The sequence below is a fragment of the Myxocyprinus asiaticus genome, chromosome 17 (assembly GCF_019703515.2).
Source record: "Myxocyprinus asiaticus isolate MX2 ecotype Aquarium Trade chromosome 17, UBuf_Myxa_2, whole genome shotgun sequence".
NCBI classification, from domain to species: Eukaryota; Metazoa; Chordata; class Actinopteri; order Cypriniformes; family Catostomidae; genus Myxocyprinus; species Myxocyprinus asiaticus.
The window spans coordinates 23,768,783-23,790,721 of record NC_059360.1 but is presented as its reverse complement, the minus strand read 5'-3'; the positions used below and the strand labels follow the sequence as shown (position 1 = coordinate 23,790,721).

The following is a 21,939-nucleotide window of genomic DNA, read 5'->3' as shown; positions in this document are numbered from 1 at the left end:
TATTTAATCTGGACCTGAATTTCAGTTAAGCACAATGATAAGTGTTTTATAGTGTTAACCTCATTAAACTAAACTCACAAGAACAGAAGACCACAGAGTTAGGGTTGTATTTCACACATGCTGCAGCAAAATTAGGGATGCATGTATATTGGTGACCATATCGGTATTGGCCATACCTCTCATTTTGCTGGATTGTGCGTGCACAAAAACTAAATTCTAAATGGTCGTGCATTTCTGGTGCATGGATGCAAGGCACAGTTCCAGTGATGTCGTTATATTGTGCTCTCTGAATTAGTGTATCATCACTGACATGTGAGGAGCTCCTCTGCCTACCTGGCTTCCCAACACTGCTGTCAGAGGAGTCTCTCTTCACTGCTGCTTCTATACAAACTCACAGTATAAGAAGACAGTTGAGGGAAGGGGAAGAATAAGAGCAAGAAGAAGAAAAATCAATGTTGAAGAGGGAGAAGGAGAAGAGGAAGTTGAAGAGAAATAATATTAAGTAGATAAAGAATAAAATGAAGTTGAGGAAGAAGAAGAGAAAGTTGAAGAGGAAGAAGAAGAGACAGGAAGTAGAAGAGTAAAGGAAGAAGTAAAAGGAAGAAGAAGAGGAAGAAGAAGCGAAAGAGACAGAGGAAGTTGAAGAGGAAGTAGAGGGAGAGGAAAAAGGAGAAAAGGAAGAAGAGGACGTTGAAGAGGAAGAAGAAGAGAAAGTTGAAGATGAAGTATAAGAGCAGGAAGAAGAGTAAAAGAAGGAAAAAGAGAAGAGGAAGTTGAAGAGGAAGAAAAAGAGGAAGAAGAAGAAGAAGTTGAAGAGGAAGAAGAGAGAAAACTGAATAAAGAGAAATAATATGGATATGGAAAGTAAGAAACACTGATGTATTGTCCCATAAAGGCTCACAAGAAACAATTAGCACATTCTAGCAAAGCAGTTAGATAGAATGTAAATCCACGGCTGAAGTCAATAAATGTCACAGTTAGAAAATTAAGACCAGTTGTCGTCAACCAGGTGACATTGTTTTGAGGGACAGGCTGTGAAGGTGTGTATACATGGTTGTAACAGAATAAGGACGGGCAAGGAGGAGGCAGGAACAGGCTGAACAGTCAACATAAAGTTTTAATGTAAAACTCAACTTAAAACAAACATAAACCATAAGACAAACAGACACACACAACACCTCCGGCTTGTCTTTATCCCCCTCCTGGCTGATTAGCCCGATTCAGGGCCGGCCGTGTGTCCTCACGACCCGGCCCTGCCCTCCTCCTCGTAACAATGATCTTTAAATGTAGAAATGGTAATTTGAGTGTGTGTGTGTGCAGTACCTTTGGTTGGTCCTTTTCTGTTGAGCATGGCCTGTTGCTCCTCTGAGATATTCAGTCTCCTAACCACGTCAGCCAGCGCCGACTTGAGTAGCTGAATTTCGTCCTCCTGCATCTGAACCCGTTGCTCCAGGGAGGCGATCCGGTCCGTCACCTCCATACTGCTCGCTCCCGAGGCACTGTCATCTACAACACACACACACAGACAATTCTCAAATAACACAGAAAACTAATGCTGTAGCCAACTGATTACTTAATTAGAAAAGCAATCGTTAAATTTCGCTCAAAGTATCTACCGATATTTATAACAGTTATTTAAAAGACCTTTGTGGGGGGCCTGGGTAGCTCAGCGAGTAAAGACGCTGTTTACCACCCCTGGAGTCACGAGTTCGAATCCAGGGCGTGCTGAGTGACTCCAGCCAGGTCTCCTAAGCAACCAAATTGGCCCAGTTGCTAGGGAGGGTAGAATCACATGGGGTAACCTCCTCATGGTCGCTATAATGTGATTCTTGCACTCGGTGGTTGTGCGTGGATGCCGCGGAGAATAGAGCGAAGCCTCCACACGCGATATGTCTCTGCGGTAATGCGCTCAACAAGCCACCTGATAAGATGCGCGGATTGGCGGTCTCAGACGCGGAGGCAACTGAGATTCGTCCTTCGCCACCCGGATTGAGGCAAGTCACTACGCCACCACGATGACTTAGAGCGCATTAGGAATTGGGCATTCCAAATTGGGGAGAAAAATAAAAAAAGTTAAAAAAAAAAATAAAAAAAGACTTTTGTAAATAAGAAGTTCCTTTCATTATCAAGAACCATATTTTCTGTGCACAGTTCTTGAACTGGATTGTTAGAGATTAAAAGTTCTTGATGCAACATTATAGGTTCTTTAAGTCAATGGATTGCAAAAGTGTTTTTCTGACCTTCGCAATAAGGAACACTCAGAATAAGCCACACATAAATTTTCCATTTAAGGTATGTTTACATAGATTAACAATTAAAAAAAAACTCTGATGGATGGATGCAAGAACACGTTCTGTGTGAATGGTTCTTTAAATGTGATTTGTATAACTTAAAAAAAGGTTCTCCAATGGCATCAGACTGTAAAGCCCTTTTTAGTTTTATTTGGAACCTTTATTTTTTGAAGAGCACCTATTGTGGTTTTTCAAATATTACCTTTCATGTAGTGTGTTATATAGCTGTTTGTGAATGTAAAAATGTCTGCAAAGTTTCAAAAATCAAAGTGCACAACAAATAGAGTTATTGACTCCCAAAAGAAAGAACCGATTCTGAACACTTGAAACGAGTCGTTAGTAATTCCAGACTTCCTATACTAACCTATGTAATTTGGTTATAAAAAACCCGCCTCTGGTCTTCATCGGCTGCGCTCGAACAGCTTTGACCCGCCCTCAAACACTACACTAAGTGGTAGACCAATCACAACAGACTGGGACATCTGACCAATCAGAGCAGAGTAGGCTCTCTGAAAGGAGGAGTTTAGAATGAATCCTTTAGAACGGATCATTGAACGAGTCGTTTTTGACACTGGGGAAAAAAAGGTGATGCTGCAATTTAAATTATGAGCAAATTAAAGTGTTTTTTGACCTTGGATGCATGTAAATCTATTGTATGAGACCTTTAAAACAAAATTAGGCACGTTTAAAAACCATAATAGGTGCTCTTTAAGAATGGCAAAGAAAGGCTAAAAATATAAACAGAAACGATGCCACACTTTGCAATTATCCTGTCCATTCCAGTTTAATACCACACAGGGTGACCAGCAATTTAAAGTCAAAAATCTCATTCAGCAGGGTGCTTTTGAATGAGTCAGCGAGGGATGGCCTAACATGTCTCTTTGCATCACATATAAACACTCTGATGGTTTTGCTGCACCATCTCTAACAGCTGCTGAACCAGAGAAACTAAATCACTCACTCGCTTTCTCTCTCACACACATAATGGACCAGTTAATTGTTTGCCAGGTGATTAGACAGCTTTGTAAAATCAGTGGTATAAAACATTAATGAAAACTAGTGCTCTCAACCCCTCCCTTAAAAAACGGACAATATAACATCTTCATTAATTATGCACTGACAGGAAGCAGCTGGTAATTAAAGCAGTAAAAAAGTTACAAGTGTTTTTTTTTTATTATTATTAGATTTATGAGGAGTCAAGCTGTTGGGTGTGTCATTAAAACTACAACTGTTGGGAGCTTTCTCACTGCACATTATACTTACAGTATGTTATTAATTACAGTACTTACAGTAATGTTTTTAGATAAGATTTGTATTATGAAAATCTGTGAAATATGTTGAATTTAATATTAATATTTACACACAATATCTCAGTTATTAAATTAAATTCTGTGTTACAAATATGTGACCTGAATTACAAAAATGCCAACTATGAGTCACACCAACTTGAATAACTGGAAGATGGGAACATCCAACCTTCAGGAATTGAGATAAGTACCTGTATCTTCCTTTGCAAACATTCAATCACCAAATGTTACCCTAACTCAGCTGAGCTGTATAATTACACACACACTTCAACACACCAGCTCAGCTCATTTAATGGCCACCAGCCATTCCACTTAAAATTCAGTTGCTCCCCTGCATAAGCGATCATAGTCATTAATGTTCAGTGGTGATTAATCGTCTCCTCAAGATAAGCCTCTTTATACAACACTATTTCACCCTGTCAGGACAGCCAGGTAAACCTTATATATAAACTTACCTGCACATACTAGCTCACCTTACCCATATGGATATATTTAGACTTTCAATGCCTTCGTGAAGATGCTCCACAATAAAATAATCACAGTATTATGGAGCAATGCAGTCTTTTCATTATGAATATATTATGTATTATGAATGCAAATGTGTAATCATGAAAAGGAGAACATGAAAAAGCAAATCCCTGCATAAAAGCCACACACATAAACTTTAAGACTAAACCAACCAGTTAATAAAAAATGACTACTAATAATTAAAGCCACATAGGCAAGCTGTTTGTCAAGAAATTGCCTAGATGATAGATGAAATTAATTGAACAGCAACGACTGAATCCTGCTTTTCAAAAGCTCTGTGGGGAGATTGTTCTGTCTTCTCCAAGTACAAAACCAGTTTTCAATCCTTTTGAAGCCGCTGGTGACATAATGCTAATAACCAACATAATAAATGACTGTCACTTCTACTCAACAGACTAAAACGGCACCACTTTTACTTTTCAAATTCAAACACTTAAGCACCTAAAGCAACTACAACACTGTACAAAATTGCACACGAGTGCTTAGCAATTGAACATTCAAACACACAATTAAACACATATTTAATTATATTGCTTCTAAAATGCTAATGCTCTCCATTGAACTTCCTAACTACACATGACTGCAGGTGTACATAGTGAGGGAGTGCCCTGATCACATTAAAATGCATTAGCAGGAATACAGTATATCAGTGCGGCATGAATGTGCACAAATTGGAATTCTTTTTCCTGTTCATCTAGTAGAAACAGTAAGATTGGCAGGCGTCCATTTCCACCAGCGTGTTTCAGAAATCAAATGAACTGCTCAAACTAAGGATGCACTTCCTCTTCCATTGTCTCTTTATCTCTGTCTTTCACCCACTAAATTCAATCTCGTTCTATATCATTGTGATTGGATTGGACATCAGCTCATCTCTCTGGACATGGAAACTGTCCTCACTATAACCTAGCTAGATCTCTTTATTTAACAGGGCAAGTGACCTACATGCACACTGAAATACATATACTGTATACAAATCAATGTACATAGTAATGAAATTTAGAATAAGGATAATAAAGTTTCATTGAATCTTTAAATAATGTCCATGCATACAGAGAGAAGGGCAGGGTAGAACGTGTTGGGTTATCAAAGCAAATCAGCTCTCTTTAATATCTCGCTCAAAGCGCTGTGTCTGATTAATAATGCATCTTTAGTCTCTCACTGAGTCTGAACCTACTAGCCGACTCACTCTAACATTAAATCAGACTATAAATGAGTCTCAACAGCAGCAGGGTGCAAAGATTTGTAAGGATTAGCATTACGCTGACAGTGAAAGTCATCATGTTTCTTCACTTTGGAGGCTTTGTCTACCAATAAAATGAAGACAAATGCACACTATCCTAGATAATAGAGGATCAGTACATGGCAAGTAATGTAGTACATTTACAACCCAAACTCTTTGGAAAAAGAAACAATATTTTCAGCATTTTTAAAATGAAGTCATTACCGTTTCTGGACCACTTCATTCATTAATGTCTTCATGGACACAAAAGCAAAGGTGTGCTCTTGCACAAAGGCTGTTCCAAAAGATCTTAATAATCCTAAAATACCTTGTTTTGGAAAAATTCATCTCAAATTCATATTCAAATATAACTCCAAAATGTAGGCTATATACAGTATATAAAATGTATAAACTTGTATTTAATTAAATACTGAGAATTATCAATATATTAAAAGTTCAGTCTAACTAAAAATGGACTATTTTACTTAATGTTTGTGTGCGCATTAAAATTTTGTTAGCTTAGCAACATGCTAACGTTGAAACTATAGACCTTATTCACAGAAGCGTGTTTGATTTTTGATGAGAATGAAAACAAGACTGTGAGGGATAGACTTACAGTCTCTTCAATGGCATGCACTGTATAAACTTGTATAAAGCTCCTAGATCACATTCATGGGCGGCGCTAGGGGTAGGCTTCCGGGGCACAAGACCTTAAGGTGTCCCATTTGACATATAAGCACTCAGAACGGTGATCATGAGCACCCCTATTGCGCCCTCAATGCACCCTGTGGCTGAGCCCATATCAGTGCGAGCTTCACAGCAGACTACTACCCAACAGTCCCTGCTGCTGATCCTCTTGACCAATCATTCGTGCTGGAGGAAAAATCATGGCGGATGTGGCAATATCAATTGTGGATTAAATATTGATTTTAATAATCGTTTTTTCCTGATTCCTGAGCCTTCTACTGAATCCCGTCTGGCTAAGCGGGAACATGATCGTGTTCGAGTGAAAACTAGAGTGAACATCGGCAAGGCATTTGATTCCTGGAGGGACCTACGTTCAGGTTTGGGGATCAAAACCAGTTTTGGGGATCAAAACCGATCCTGAATTGGCATTCTTCTTATTGGACAGGTAAGCTTACATAACTGCAAAGCATGTGAAATATAGTGCCATAAGAATTGATCTGTGTAATTTTAGCTAACTTGATCTTGCCAGCTAATGCTGACGAATTGCAAGCTACCTTGCTTCATAACTTTCAAATAATTTCAACGATCATCTCTTTATGCTAAAGGTCAGATATACGGGATAAATTTAAGCAAATACGCTGGTTTCTTGATCGCAGTACAACATATGACATGCAAAACATACAATAGTGCAACATAACAGTGCAGTGCAACGGTAAACTGTCTGGTATAGTTTGGTAGTATGTAGCTGTATGTGTGTATTAGTATTGTATGTTAGCTGATAAGTAGTTTTAGTTTAGTGTCAAAGTTTGTAGTAAAACAATCATAACTGTGTAATTTTAATTATGCTACTTCATCTGTCAGCATGATGCCGGTGGATCACGTTCATTCTCTTTGTACGTTACGTCATTGTTTTGGCCGATGCTTGCTCACTCGTGTCCCTATGGAGTGTTTGCACTAGCACGAGCACGAGCACGAGCAACAGGTAGCTGGCTGCAGTTCACTTAACGGCCACAGGTGTAATTAATAACAAGGGTTTCTGAATATTACATACTGCACCTTTAATATTTAATTAAATATTAATTTGTAAAACTGCGTGTATATGAAAAACATAATGTATTCAAAAGCGTCATCTGATTGAAGTCTTGAAGTCTGTCCCAAATGCACACTTTTATCACTCATGCACCCGACTTGCTGACTAGCACCCCATCGGTCTGCACTCGCATCCGTCACCAAAGTCTGGACTCAGAGGAGGACTGCAACGGCTTAGGATACCATTTGGGACAGGGCCTAAATCTATCCCTTACAGACTCATTGTCATTCCTGTCAAAAATTAAAGATGGCGCTGCTGTGAATAAGGAGCGCTATTTGTATGAGGTTTTGATGCTAATGCAGAGCGTTCCAACTGAGTATTTTATGAATTACCTTTTAAGTTATGGATGCTGCCTTAGAAGGTAGCTGCCTATGTATGGAGTAAGCAGTTGGCAGCTCACTAAGTTTTAGAACAAAGCTATAGTGTACACAAAAAGCATCTGGTCTCAGCAACTATGTTTCCTATTTTTTTTGCGACAAAAGGTGTAGTGCATCAAAAAGTTTACCAATATAGCTGATGGAAACGCAAATTATCACTAAAATTTCAGTCGACATAATATTTTTCCGTTTAACTCTAGTGCATAAACTGTATGTAAATATTTCAAATATCGCGAAAAACTGGTTTGGAAACACTTTTGGTCGAGAAAATTGGCATTAACACAAAAATATAGTGTCACATGACAGAATCTACCTCAGTCGTTAGCCTGTGTTAATCATGAGGACAAGGTACACATCCTTGAAAGCCAATTTATTGTACGTGAAGCATTACTTGCACTGTTATGGATTGGTCTTAATGGCATATACACTACCGGTCAAAAGTTTTGAAACACTTGACTGAAATGTTTCTCATGATCTTAAAAATCTTTTGATCTGAAGGCGTATGCTTAAATGTTTGAACTCAGTTTTGTAGACAAAAATATAATTGTGCCACAATATTAATTTATTTCATTATAAAAACTAAAATGTTATTTTTTTTAACATTTTTTTTTTAATTGATGACTTGGACCAAATAATAAAGAAAAGCAGCCAATAAGTGCCCAACATATAAATGGGAACTCCTTCAATACTGTTTAAAAAGCATCCCAGGGTGATACCTCAAGAAGTTGGTTGAGAAAATGTCAAGAGTACATGTCTGCAAATTCTAGGCAAAGGGTGACTACTTTGAAGATGCTATAATATAACACAGTTTTGATTTATTTTGGATTTTGTTTAGTCACAACATAATTCCCATAGTTCCATTTATGTTATTCCATAGTTTTGATGACTTTACAATTATTCTAAAATGTGAAAAAAAATTATAATAATGAATGAGTGTTTCAAAACTTTTGACCGGTAGTGTAGATTCGATGCTACAAACACATCTGCGTCATGACACTTCCAGGAGTGCCAACACAAATATCTCGTATCATGCACCTGTCATCGACAAGTGCACGGAGAACATATGAATGGCCACTCTTTGCTATTAATTTAATCATGGTAGCCATCCATTTATTTATTAAAGCTGCTTTTCCACACAATTCAAAATAATAGATGGCAGTCATGGAATTAGACCACAATACAAAAAAAACATATCATTTCTGAAAATATACACACATTTCTGTATGGAAACGGCTTAAGGGCAGATTTATTTTGCAATAAACCAAAACCTATGCGACAAAGTGTTTTTTGAAGCATGATGTCATCAAGCACACCATTTTTATCAATAAAACGCCATTTGAAGGGAAAGAAGCAGATGACGGCAAATTTCGCAAACATTTTTTTACGCATTTTAACTTTGTCGATAACGAAACGTGGATGGAAACTAGGTAAGTGAGTATCAAAGTGAATCCACCCAGAGCTTTTCACAAACAATTCTCATCAGTCAATTAGCCTTTAAATCTTACATAAACAGTTCATGCTGAGAGATACAAGGAGGGACTAGGAGGGAAAGTGAGAAAGAGGTTTCTGTGCTTTAAGAAGATTACAACTGCTTGCCCTCCCAACCACTTTGTTTTTTGCGAACTGAGGTCACAGATCCAAGGTCAGTTCATTGAGCGCCCATCTGAAAACTCTGGCAACAGTCAGACATTGACATCATCAGTTCAGAGGTGGTGATTCCAGTCATAAAGTACAACCCTGCGTAAAAGACCAGCTTACACCAGCAAACATTTCAATGCTGTTTCAGTCTGATTTATGCTGCATAGCCATGCTGTTCCACCAGCAAAAAAAATAAAACAGTCAAACAGTATTGTCTTTCTTGTGAAGCTGGTTGACCAAGGAAGTCTTACTGGTTAAGCTAGTTAAATGGAAATTTCACAAAAAAATCTCAGTCACTTTTAACTTTCTTTATTAGCTTCTGTGAAGACAGTGCATTACAAATTTTAGTTGAACGGTTTACCATCACCCACACTATGTGAATAAATAAATAATTTTAGATATAAGTGTTAAACTGAGTGGCAACACTTCACGGGCACTTGAAACGTCACTTAAGACAGCTGTTAAATGGCGAATGCTTTCGTGTAGTAAAAAAGCGTTAAGTGTTCCATTTGGGACAATACTACAAATTGAAAATTAATACACTATACACTAGTGTATAGTGCGTAATTTGGGACACAGCTTTGGTCTTTTCAAAAGGGTAACTGTGATGAGGAGGAGGGCGTTGCCGGGCCGTGAGGGTGCGCACCTGGCACTAAGTTGGCCAATCAGCGGGAGAGGGATAAAGGGGAGCTGGAGATGCCAGTTCGAGAGAGAGAGAGGGAGAGACGCACGCAGCCGCTGTATGTGTGCACATCAGTGTTTATGTTGTGTTTTGTTTAAGTTTATGCGTGTCATTAAAAGTCTATGTCGACTGCTCAGCTGGTTCCTGCCTCCTCCTTGCCCATCTTGTGAACCCATTACAGTAACCAATTACATAATCCAGCACAATCTCAAAGGAAGAGACTGAATAGTGTGCTGGCAAACAGTTACCCAGATTACAGGTACATAACAAGAAAAAAGCTGGCCTTTAGTAAATAGGACTTAGGAGTTAAAAATAGATGCATGAGATCATCCCATAGATCTCTCCTCTGATGTGGAAAGATTAGGAGAGCACGGAGGGGAGGAGGAGAAAGAGCAAGTGTTTCAAGAATCCTCAGATATCAGCAGCATCTTCTTTCAGGTCAAGCTGTAATCAACTTGTTAAAGCCCACAGCCCCTCCAACTCACCTGGTTAGGGTTTTAGAATTTGGGGCTTAATATTAAAGCTGTAGTTGTTCAAAATTTTAAATGATGTCATAATTTACCCACCGTTAAGTTGGTCCAAACCTGTATGACTTTCTCTCTTATGCAGAACACAAAAAATGTTTTAATGAATATCTTGGTCCATCTTTAATACAATGGCAGTTAATAGTAACTCACTTTAAAGCTTAAAAAACATCCAAAAATATCATAAAGTAGTCCACACGACTGGTACAACACCTTGAAAATCTTCTGAAGGCCTACGATAGGTTTTGGTGAGAGACAACCCGAAATTGAATCATTTTTAGTAAAAATCTTCATCCACTGAATGTTCATTAGCGCTATGAGAGAGGCTCATTCTCAGTGGTTTGTAAGTTCACGTGAGTTGCGTAATACTCAGACCAGACCATCTGGCACCAACAATCATGCCACAGTCCAAATCACTGAGATCATATTTTCCCCCATTCTGATGGTTGATGTGAACATTAACTGAAGCTCCTGACTAATATCTGCATGATTTTATGCACTGCACTGCTGCCACATGATTGGCTGATTAGATAATCGCATGGATGGTTGTTGGTTCCAGATGGGCTGGTTTGAGTATTTCTGTAACTGCTGATCTCCTGGGATTTTCACACAAAACAGTCTCAAGTATTTACTCAGAATGGTGCCAGAAACAAAAAACATCCAGTGAGGGGCAGGTCTGTCGACGGAAATGCCTTGTTGATGAGAGAGGTCAACAGAGGATGGCAAGACTGGTTCGAACTGACAAAGTCTACAGTAACTCAGATAACCGCTCTGTACAATTGTGGTGAGAAGAATACCATCTCAGAAATTTGTGTCGTTTTTCTTTTAATCTCTTTCTCCGTCTCTCTCACATGCTACTTATTAAAAAAGCAGCCTGCAGAAGATGTTAACATCCATTAATTGGCTCTATAACTCTACTCTCTCCTCTCTACCAATAGCTGGTGTGTGGTGAGTACACTGGCACACTATGGCTGCCGTCGCATCATCCAGGTGGATGCTGCACACTGGTGGTGGTTTGAGGAGAGTCCCCTGTTCACTGTGTAAAGCGCTTTGAATGTAGTGTCAAAAAAAAAACCTATATAAATGTAACATTCATTCATTCAACATACTGCCAGCACTTTTCCAGCATGTGCGAGACACACAGCAGAAGCTTGATATGTGTTTATGTACGTGCATGTTCATTAATTGCATCAGCCTCTATCCATACAGAGACACTCCTGACAGGACCAAGTCTGAGACAAGTGATGCGAAGATGCCCACAGTGTTGTTCCCAATTAATCTCCTCTTGGCGGCCAAGTAGGAGGCAGAGAAAACAACTTTGTGTAAACTGTACAGGCAGGGTGTTTTTCACCCCCACTTGCACCCTGCTCAGTCGCTTGAACCAAGGAGGGGTGTTTTAAGGACAGTGGCTTTCCAGCACCAAGCCTCGCTGTTGGGGTGCAGGAGGCAGAAGGGCTGAGAGAGGATTAGAGAGATACTGAGCCGATCCTGATCAGTGGTTATCCCTGTGCTCTGGGAGAAAGTGCTCAGGATTAACAAACTCTTTCTGCATGCATGAGACTATTGAAAATAGAGCTTGTATGTTGTTTTGGGATCAAAACAACAGAATGCTGGAGTTCTACAAATGATTGATGTTACATTCTTCATCAAACGCAGTACATACTATAACAGTAAGCAAATTCGAAAGCAGCACATGAAATTTTCAAATATTTATTTTCCTTTGTTGATGTACTTCCTACTTAAATAGAAAGTTGGGCAGGAAATATCAAAAGGTCTTTTTAAAAATAGCCAAAAGCATTTAGTTTACATCCCAACCCTATTTAGGCAAAACCATGATTTGTTACTGTTTTTTCTAAACAGAATTTTGATGGGCAAAAATGCATACATCCCTGAGCAGTTGATGCTGTCGTCAATATTTTTGCCAACTTTTAGGAGAAAACATGCATATGGATGGCCTTAAAGGTAAAACACGTGGACTAAAGGCTTTTCACACCAAATGCAAAGCTATTATGAGAGGCAAATGGCTGCTGAATGGCCCTTTCGCATAGAAAGCGATGCTAATGTTCGCCGTTAGCACATTCACGCCTTTACAATAGGTGGTGCTAATCAACAAGCAATTTTACTCTGGTACGGTATTCGTTGCACTGGTTCTGGTAACTGGCTTCTGACACGTGAAGAAAGACACACGGGGCAAAGAAAAAAAATCAGCACACACACCGTAAAAAACGTTTCCCTTTGTCACCGCAAATGTTTGCTCCAGGTGAGAATGGCTTGTTTGGAATCCATTGTTTCGATTCAAAATATTGATCGCAGCGAGAAATCATGCCGAAAATTTGTGTTTGGTGTGCAAAAGCCTTAAGAGCCACAAAAATCCAATTTATCTTACATGGAGTTTTACACCTGAGGAATCATCTGTACAAATGCAACAAGCATTCAAAAATGCAATAAATATTGTATTATAATAAAATAATCCATTTCATTTACAGCTATCACTGAGCAACAGCTGTGTTAAGGTTTATACTTTTAATTGTACTAAATTTACACGAAACCCTACACAATACAACTTTTCAACACATGAACAGTAACTGATTCGAGTATTTAATTTTTTTTATTTTATCTAGATATTTATTTAGCATTCTAATACGAGTGTACAGCAAGTGTTCTTAAAGGGTTATTACAAAGCCAAACGATACAATAAGGCATGACTCATTGCAAACATGCTGTACTTCCTACAGGCCTTGTTGCCAATGCCACCTAATTTCTTTGGCAAAAACAAAACACACTAAACATAACTTTATAACTCAAACTCCAAAGAGACTCAATATTAGCTGTTTTAAAAGTGTGGCAACACATCATGCTTATATCATGCTCCACACCCCACCCATATGCTCCTTGAACTCAATTTCCATTGACAAACCTCTAAAGAAAGCCAACTCACTCAGTCACAGGTGTCCTATTGTCAACCACAATGATGAACAACACTTACGACTGTCCAAACACAAAACACTTTTTGTATATCAACCAAGGCCTCTGTTCACCAGACCCACCCTGAGGCAGCCCCAATCAATCCTGCACAGTCACCATAGAGATGCGACAAAAAACTGACCTGGAAAAGGCACGCTGGAATAGAGTGCCAACCGAGGGTTGTGCTGACTCATGCTCTCCTGAGATATGGCACAAGCAGCAGGGAGCTCTGGTGGCAACCGAAGGAGGTGAATGCTTTAGAAGGAGTCTCAGAGGGTTTGAATCACAGAGCGAAGGAAAAGTAGAGCAGCTTTAACTCATGACTGGCTCCCACTTCTGACACAATGCTCTTTTCAGTGAGTGTGAAAGCCTGGGCTTTCTTCCTCTCAGAACCCAGGGCATTGTGCACACATAACAAACGGCCCAGAACAGTGGGTGGGTGGGTGGTTTAAATAAACTTAAGTGTTGTTCTTAGGGTGGGATGAGGATGCTATGCAGTAATGACACTGGATGTTACATGTGGAAAATCGTATGTCAAGCTCCTGCATAGCACAACTGAGATACAGTGAGCTGATGGAAAAGAGAATGTGTGCCATGTTTACTAGATATTTACAAGCCTGTGCTGCCTAGTATAATCTATTCTGTACAAAAGGGACATTGGGGAAATACATGTCATGGTTTTCACTTGTTATTTCCCCATTGTGCACTTCTGTAACATTGGGATTAATGACGCTCAAACAACAAAAACAGAAATATTTACAAATACAATCATAGAAACCCTTTTGTTGGACTTATTTTGATTCACAAGAATCAAATAGCAATTTAAGACCACTGTACACGAAAGACATGCACCGTGTTTTGCTATCAAGCATTAGCATATTTTGAAACACAATTTGAATAATCCTGTCTGCTTGACACCCCCACAAAGGACTCTTTGTTTTGGAAGCCCTTGAGGGGGAGTGAGGGAGTGGAATATTCCAAAAACTGCTCTAAGGAAAAACCTACTTAATGTGCAAAAATAGCACAATAGACTACTATGCCTTCAGGGGACACGTATGCTTTAGAAATGTTGTTGACACCTAGCACTGCACTGATTAGGATGGAGAGGCCCAGTAAAGCACATCCTTCAAAGCAGTGAAACCATATATTGATAAGTTACACAAGTTCTAACAGTTTCACATAAGTGATTGCATTGGCTAATTTGCAAATAGCCTTTTTGATGGAAATAACCTATACCATCTTGTTCAATATGCTTTAAATATTTCATAATATTACAAGGGTCTATGGAATACTTGATTCTGAATGGTCAATTGTGCCATCAAGCTGTCTAACATTTCTGAATAATGACCACACAACCAGGGACAAAGTAACATTTCCCCAGTCATATGGGTATTGTGAGTAGGGATGTCATAAAATATCGGTTATCTGCACGTTATTTTATCTATATATTTTTGAGGCATCGATATTTTTAAATTAGCCGACATTTAAGTCCAATTAGCATGCTTTCCAATTCACTCAGTTGGCCTTCTGTTTAACAGTGTGGCGTAATAGCGTTGGGAAACCACAAGAGGGTGATATAACGTATCTCTCACACAACACCTACACAGGATGAGCTGAAGCAATGATGAATGATTTGGGTCAAATTCAATGGAAAACTAAGCGAATTGCGCTTCGTGGCACTTCAGAATGTTGACATTGAGCATTGGGTGTGTGCGTACCTTTGTAGAAAATAAATAATTTTTTCTAATTTTAGAAAGTGCTATGTCGTCCGCCAGATGCGTCTGGTGTGTGAGCCCTTTAATTTACCCTGATGCTCACACTTTACCAAAGTCAAGAGTTGAGAAATATGTCTGAAGAGACAAAGACTATTGTGCAACAAGCTGCCCAATTTATATCTGAAAAAAAAATCCCGATATATATCGATAATCACCGGGAAAATCTTCTGATTATCGATGCGTGAAAAGGCACCCAAGCCTAATTCCTTTCCTACCTCTAATATCACTCTCCCATTTCTGCAGGTAAGCTAATAAAATAATTTAAACTCACATCAATATTTCATGTCCATATATTATTTTATTTTTTTGGGAAGCAGTCTTGTAATAAGCTGGATAATGAGCAGTCAGACGGTCATATGCGCAATATAAACACCAACAGGTTCCAAACACGAAGTAAGCCCTAGGTATACTTCCATTCTGACACAAACGCTCAGTTGAACGCGAGCCTGTCAAATTACACTCCATATAAAAGTGCGCGCAAACACAGGCAGTTAGCACATGCGCACAACAACTGCTGTGAGACACCGGACTTTGAGTTTAGACCCATAAAGATGTCTTTATATTCCTTCAGGCTCGAGTTATACAAATGCAGGTATCTCCAGACCTCCTCACACACGTGCTCTTGATTTGCACATCAAAGATTGTTGTTTTTACCTTTATTTCCTGTTGTTAAGCAGCAATTATGTCTTCTTTTAGCACTTCTTCATGACAGCAACGACTCAAAATGTAAGTGTTGCCACCTTGTGGACCCACTAATTAGTACCAGGCGCATGAGCATTCTGCACGTTCAAAGACGTGTGGTTAGAAAAATCGGGCTGTGCGTGTTCAGTGCTCGCGCACTCTGTTGATGATGAGATTTGCTTCACGCGTCCTGTACACGGACGCTAAGCGTTCCCATCTGACCAAAGCATAATTTGGGCCTAACATGTATACAATGTATCGAGACTAACAGGAAGAAGAGACAAGTGGTGTGAAAGGGAAATGAGAGAGAAAATGAGAAAGAGCAGCACTAATGGCTTTGTTCTTGCTCAGATATAGAAGCCCAGTGAAGTTGATGGCTTCAGAATTGTTATCAGTAGTGTAATGGGAGAGAGCGCCAGATAAAGAGGCAATGCAAGTCATCTAGGGTCTGCCATATAACAGACAAAAAAAAAAAAAAAACTGCTACATTAATATCACCCATTTAGAAGAAGACAGCTTTTATTCCACAGTCTGCAATCATTTACGAGAGCACAGCACAATAAATAACAGCTCAGGAGCCATAATACTACAGGGAATCGATGGCTAGCTTTGAAAGAATCGGTATGCTTGAAGAGTTATTTTCTGAGTATCAATATTTACCTCCAAATTCAAGTGACAGCCTTGTAAGGTCAATAGGAAAGGGAGAATGAATGATTTCTTTCACCTGATAAAACAGCCTGTGCCTGCAGACTCCTATGAGAGAAACTGCACTGGGATTATTAGAACACTGAAGCTCAAGGATTTCCCCTTTAACATTCACAGAAAGCAGCTGCCAAGGTTGTGGAGAGCTCAAGTTTACAGACAAGTGCCAGCTTTTGTTCATTAGATTCTTTCAATCCCTTCCTCCCTTTGAGTTTATTGTCTGGTTTGGTCGGTAACGTGAGCAGGTCTTTAATCCTAATTCTGTTGCATGTGCATCCATTAATGGCTCAAAAGAAACCCAATCAGAGGAGAAACCTGATTGCCAAGAACACTTCTCTGGCAGCAGTGGCTGAATGGGATAACAGAATTCAGAAAGATGGGGAAGTCTGGTGGAGGTTTAGATGCCAGAATACCAGATATCCAGTTCAATCACTTGCCAGAATTCACTGTCAATATTTAATCTGACTGAGGACATGAGGACATGTTATTTTCCCTCAAGGAACTATCAGGAAATAACCCACGATGATTGTCACATTTTGGCTGAATGAAGATGATCAGTTAAAGATTGTCTTTAAAGAGATACTTCACTCCACAATGAAAATTCTACCATCATTTGTTATTTTTTGGAACACAATAATACTAAGTTAAGAAATTATCATGGAAATATATTTTTGTATAATATTAACAATAACAACTATTATTACTATTATTACTATAAAACAGTACCATATTTATGTTATATTTTCTTAAACTATATGTGGCATCGCTATTTTGGTGGAAGTTTTTATTTTGTCGGTATACTTTGTAGTTGACAATGGCCTTTCAATGCAGAGAAATGCTCCACTCTTCTGTCCACAAAAACCCGGTACTTTAGATTATGATAGTAACTTTTGCAGTCAAGCATACTTGTAATAACAAAATTGTGCAATTATTGAAACTAGAGTGCTGTAAATTTAACGTGTTTAGCTCATTAGCCTCACACATGCTTTGAGTATGAGCAATACACTACAAAGAACAAAGCTGCACACATACAGTAAGCACAGCGAGCAGCGCGTGCAGACTATCTATTTATTTAATTAAATCGCAGCCTTTGTGATTTGATAATCACACTAAGTCATACTGTGATTTCGATTTTCTTTCGATTAATCGTTCAGCCCTAAATCAGTGCATTCAAAATTCGATTTGTTCATCACACAAAGCTATCGTATGGCTTCAAAAAACTTGAATGTGAGTAAGTATTCAAATTTCAATTTTGGGTAAACAACTCCTTTAAATGTTGATTAACGCTGTAAGAGTCTGTAGAATCCCATCACCGAGGCTGCTGAGGAAATTGGTTTGGTTTGTTTGCTGATCCAGTATTCCTACATTAATGTGGTTGGCTGATCAGGCTCATGAAGCTTTAAGAACAAATGACATCATACCAGATCCAGAGCTTCAGCTGGGCACTGTACTACTGGATGACATCACCACAGCACACCCTCATTCAATTACCCACAGTCCTGCACTGGCCTGACAAGCCAGAACTCTGCTGAATACAGACCAACCATCACATCAACTCTCAATCCAATTCTGCCAGACAAACAGCAAAAGCTACAGGATAGAGGAAAGAGGGAGGAAGAGCAGATTGTCTTTTTTCATTTAAGCGGTTGTAAAACATGTCGTTTTGAAAAGTTACCAGGCGTGAAGCAGATTAAATGGCTTTTACACACTGAAAGGAAGTCTACATGACTACTTGTCTGTCAAGTTCTTGACAGAGCTCAGAGGCTTCGAAAAAAGGAACATCACACAGTGTAGGGTTTGTAGGTTCACCACAATCACATTATTATATGGTAACTTCAGAGAAAACACAACACTAACCTCTGATCTCCATTTCCAACCAAGTTCTCACATGGTCGATATGCAGCTATGCCACATGACACCAAACCAAGCATAATATAACCCCAAATATTGAATTCTCAAATGCATTTTGAGCTTTGGAGGAGATTAAGGAGTAAACAAACAGAATTACGAGAGAGAACATTGATCTCAAAGGAGCCTGGACTGGACTAGACCGGACTGACTCATCAAGAAAATGTGAGTAGAGCGATATAAAGCCTACCACTAAAGGATTACATTTTGATTATTAAATGATCCAGTTTGACAGGATAAACTTCAAAGAATGAAGCATTTACTTCATATTAGGTTGTTGCCTGAGTTATGAGATCAGCACATTCACCAACGCAGGAACAGGGAGAATTTCAGAATCCTTTTTATTGGTGCTGATGACGTTTGAGGTCCCTTGATGGAAGAGATTAATGGTGAATAACAGAACAGTGACACACACTTTTAGTCATACTGCAACAAGGAAAGCCCATACTAACCCCAATCGTCTCCTCTCTTCTTCTTCTTCTCTTATATCATCCACCCATACAACAAAGCGTTGGAGCGCCAGCATACACACACATGATTACAGATTACAATCAGAGTGGCAGAAGGAAGTAAACAACAGAAAAAAACCCTTGAACAAGACAAGAAGTACACATTTATCAAAACCAGCATCCCGCAAAACAACAAACATCCTCCTCATTTTTTACATGGTCTTAAAAGTTGAGTTTTTTATTATCTGTACAGAATGTTCTGATGTAATAGGAGGAAACTGATTACTCTGCTTTGTTAAGTTTAAAATGAATCTGAGTATGTAAAAAAAATAATAAACAATCTGTTTTAATTTGAAAATAATATTAAACGCCTTCTACCTAATGACCCAAATCTCAATTGTTTCTCCGAAACAGCAATGAGATTAAATGCAGAGCAAATGTAGACTTATTTCTCCAGAGAAAAATACCTACGTCTTCTGTAGAGTTTCAGAAGAGAGATGAACAATTTCTCAAACTGTGCTCAGATTTGCCAAGACATCATAGTCATCAAAATGTCAATGTGTCAATGTCAATGTGAACTCAAATATTTCAAATCAAATTCAACCAAGGCCAAGTTGAGCTACTCCATCCACATTACAGTAATTTTATATATCTATACTCTTACTGTATGGAAACAATTTTGTATATATTTTTAATCCTCCAAAGGAATTTTAGGAGAAACATCTGAAACAAAGTTGATACTAAAATTGACCATAATCGAGAACTCTATTAAAGGAATATTCCGGGTTCAATACAAGTTAAGCTCAACCGACAGCATTTGTAGCATAATGTTATTACAACAAAAAAGTAATTTCGACTCGTTCCTCATTTTCTTTAAACAAACAAACAAAAACAAAAAATCAAATATCGCAGTTACAGTGAGACACTTACAATGGAAGTGAATGGGGCCAATTTTTGGAGGGGTTTAAAGGCAGAAATGTGAAGTTTATAATTTTATAAAAGCACTTACATTATTCTGTTAAAACTCATGTATTATTTGAGCTGTAAAGTTGTTTAAATCATTGTTTATGATGGATTAAGAGTTTACTGCATTTCAGTACATTGTCATGGCAACAAGTTTATGCAACTTTACGCAGAAAAAGCTAGTACGCGATTGTTTACGTCTTGTGGCTATTACTTTTGAAATAGGGCCTAGTATTTTAATGTTTACCGATTGGCCCCATTCACTTTCATTGTGAGTGCCTCACAGTAACAAAGATTTTTTTAGAAAAAAGAGGGACCAGTCGAAATTTATTTTGTGGTATTCAACATTATGCCACAAACTGAGCTTAACTTATATTCAACCCAGAATATTCCTTTAACTCTCCTGAATTATGACAATGAAATCTCTGAGCAATACAGTTTTCCTCTTGATTATACAGAGTATCAGATTCAGAAATGTTTCACTAAATGTAATGTCCTACTTGAGGAAAAAGCACACCAAACATAGTCATTTTTGAATGCACCAAATTGTTCTCGCTGTTTCATTTCAGCACTGATCATTCCAAACTGATCTGTCAATGCCAAGAAGAGGGTAAAACTTTGAAGACTGAAGAAAGGTCACAGAGGTTAAATGCAACACATGATGAACCCACACAGTCCAGCTGAAACTACAGCTTTACTCGCACTGGAGGAGACACAAATACATAATAATTTACCATTGCAGAACTGCAGCAGTGAGGATGTGTCATACAGACTGCTGTAGCTGGAGAAGCCGTCCTCCATTCTCTTCCTCTCCTCTCCTCCTTTCTTCCTGTTTTCTGATAACTCCCAGTTACTTTCACTGGCTGGTTACTGCAGCTTCTTGTGGGGTCAGACTGCCAGTGTCAGTCACCATGACAACCCATTCACCCAAAACTAGAGTCACTCCTTGAATAGGCGGACAGAATTGGGACTCCACAAAAAAAAAAAAACATTTAAGTTCTGATATTCCTGTATTTCTTCTTTGTGTCCAATATTTCTTCCTCGAGCTTTTCTTTGGTTCTCTTCTGTGTGCAATGTCCACAACAAAAATAAGCCTGTAACGGGCTTGTGCTGTCAGATGACGGGCTGCTAACGGAGTGCGTGTAAGTGTTGGGAGTGGGTGAATGTGTTTATGTAATGTCGAGGACACTCCACTGAGCTACCTCTCCTGCTCTGCTCTAACAGGGGAAATGGAGCAATCAGAGTACAGAGGGAGGGGCCTCTCTCTAAACACAAATGCTCCCCCTTAACAGTTGACTGAGAGACTCAGGAATAGAGGGGTGCTGCAGAAACTTACTGGAACAAGTAAAGATTACTTAGCTGCTTTAGAAAGGCTGTAGAGAGTTCCTAAATTAGAAATTAGAAAGTTGGTACTGCTCAGTTTTTGCAGTAGGTAAAGGGCTCATTTACTGATTAATCAGAATCGGAATCAGAATCAGAAAGAGCTTTATTGCCAAGTATGCTTACACATACAAGGAATTTGTCTTGGTGACAGGAGCTTCCAGTGTACAACAATACAATAACAATATAAAAACAGCAGCAAGACATAGATAATAATAAAAAATAAAATAAAAAATATAATAATTATACACATACGTATAGACACACACATACATACATACACACATACACATGGGTAGTGCAAATCTAATACAATCTGTTATGTACGGTGCAAATACAAATCTGTTATGTATAGTGCAAATGTTTTTTTTTTTTTTTTTTTTTTTTTTTTTTTTCAGAGGGATGAAATGGCAGAAGAGGTTGGATGTGTTGGATAAATATAAGAAAGACTAAACTGTGTATTGCACATAGTTATTGCTCAATGGGGCAGTTTTAACTGTTCATGAGATGGATAGCCTGAGGGAAAAAACTGTTCCTGTGCCTGACGGTTCTGGTGCTCAGAGTTCTGAAGCGTCGGCCAGAAGGCAACAGTTCAAAAAGGTAGTGGGCAGGGCGAGTGGGGTCCAGAGAGATTTTTCCAGCCTTTTTCCTCACTCTGGAAGTGTATAGTTCTTGAAGGACGGGGCAGGGGGAAACCAATAATCCTCTCAGCAGTCCAAACTGTACTTTGTAGTCTTCTGATGTCTGATTTCGTAGCTGAACCAAACCAGACAG

At 38.8% G+C, this 21,939-nt stretch overlaps 1 protein-coding gene across 9 annotated transcripts in view; it reads right to left on the bottom strand.

Annotated features, from left to right (window-relative positions):
• eml1 (EMAP like 1) overlaps nucleotides 1-20,971 on the bottom strand; it is a 47,855-nt gene extending 26,884 nt beyond the window's left edge. For 2 of the 9 annotated variants that reach the window (XM_051722145.1, XM_051722146.1), the window contains exons 1-3: nucleotides 20,520-20,971; nucleotides 1,324-1,506; nucleotides 334-381 (exon numbers count right to left, since the gene is read on the bottom strand). In XM_051722145.1, coding sequence (XP_051578105.1) covers nucleotides 334-381; nucleotides 1,324-1,506; nucleotides 20,520-20,586 — 298 coding nt within the window. In that variant the 5' untranslated portion in view covers nucleotides 20,587-20,971. Of the gene's footprint in view, nucleotides 1-333; nucleotides 382-1,323; nucleotides 1,507-13,449; nucleotides 13,517-20,519 lie in introns of those variants that run through there. The other 7 variants (XM_051722149.1, XM_051722148.1, XM_051722150.1 and 4 more) reach the window with 6 other exon arrangements.
• Nucleotides 20,972-21,939: the final 968 nt, after the last annotated feature.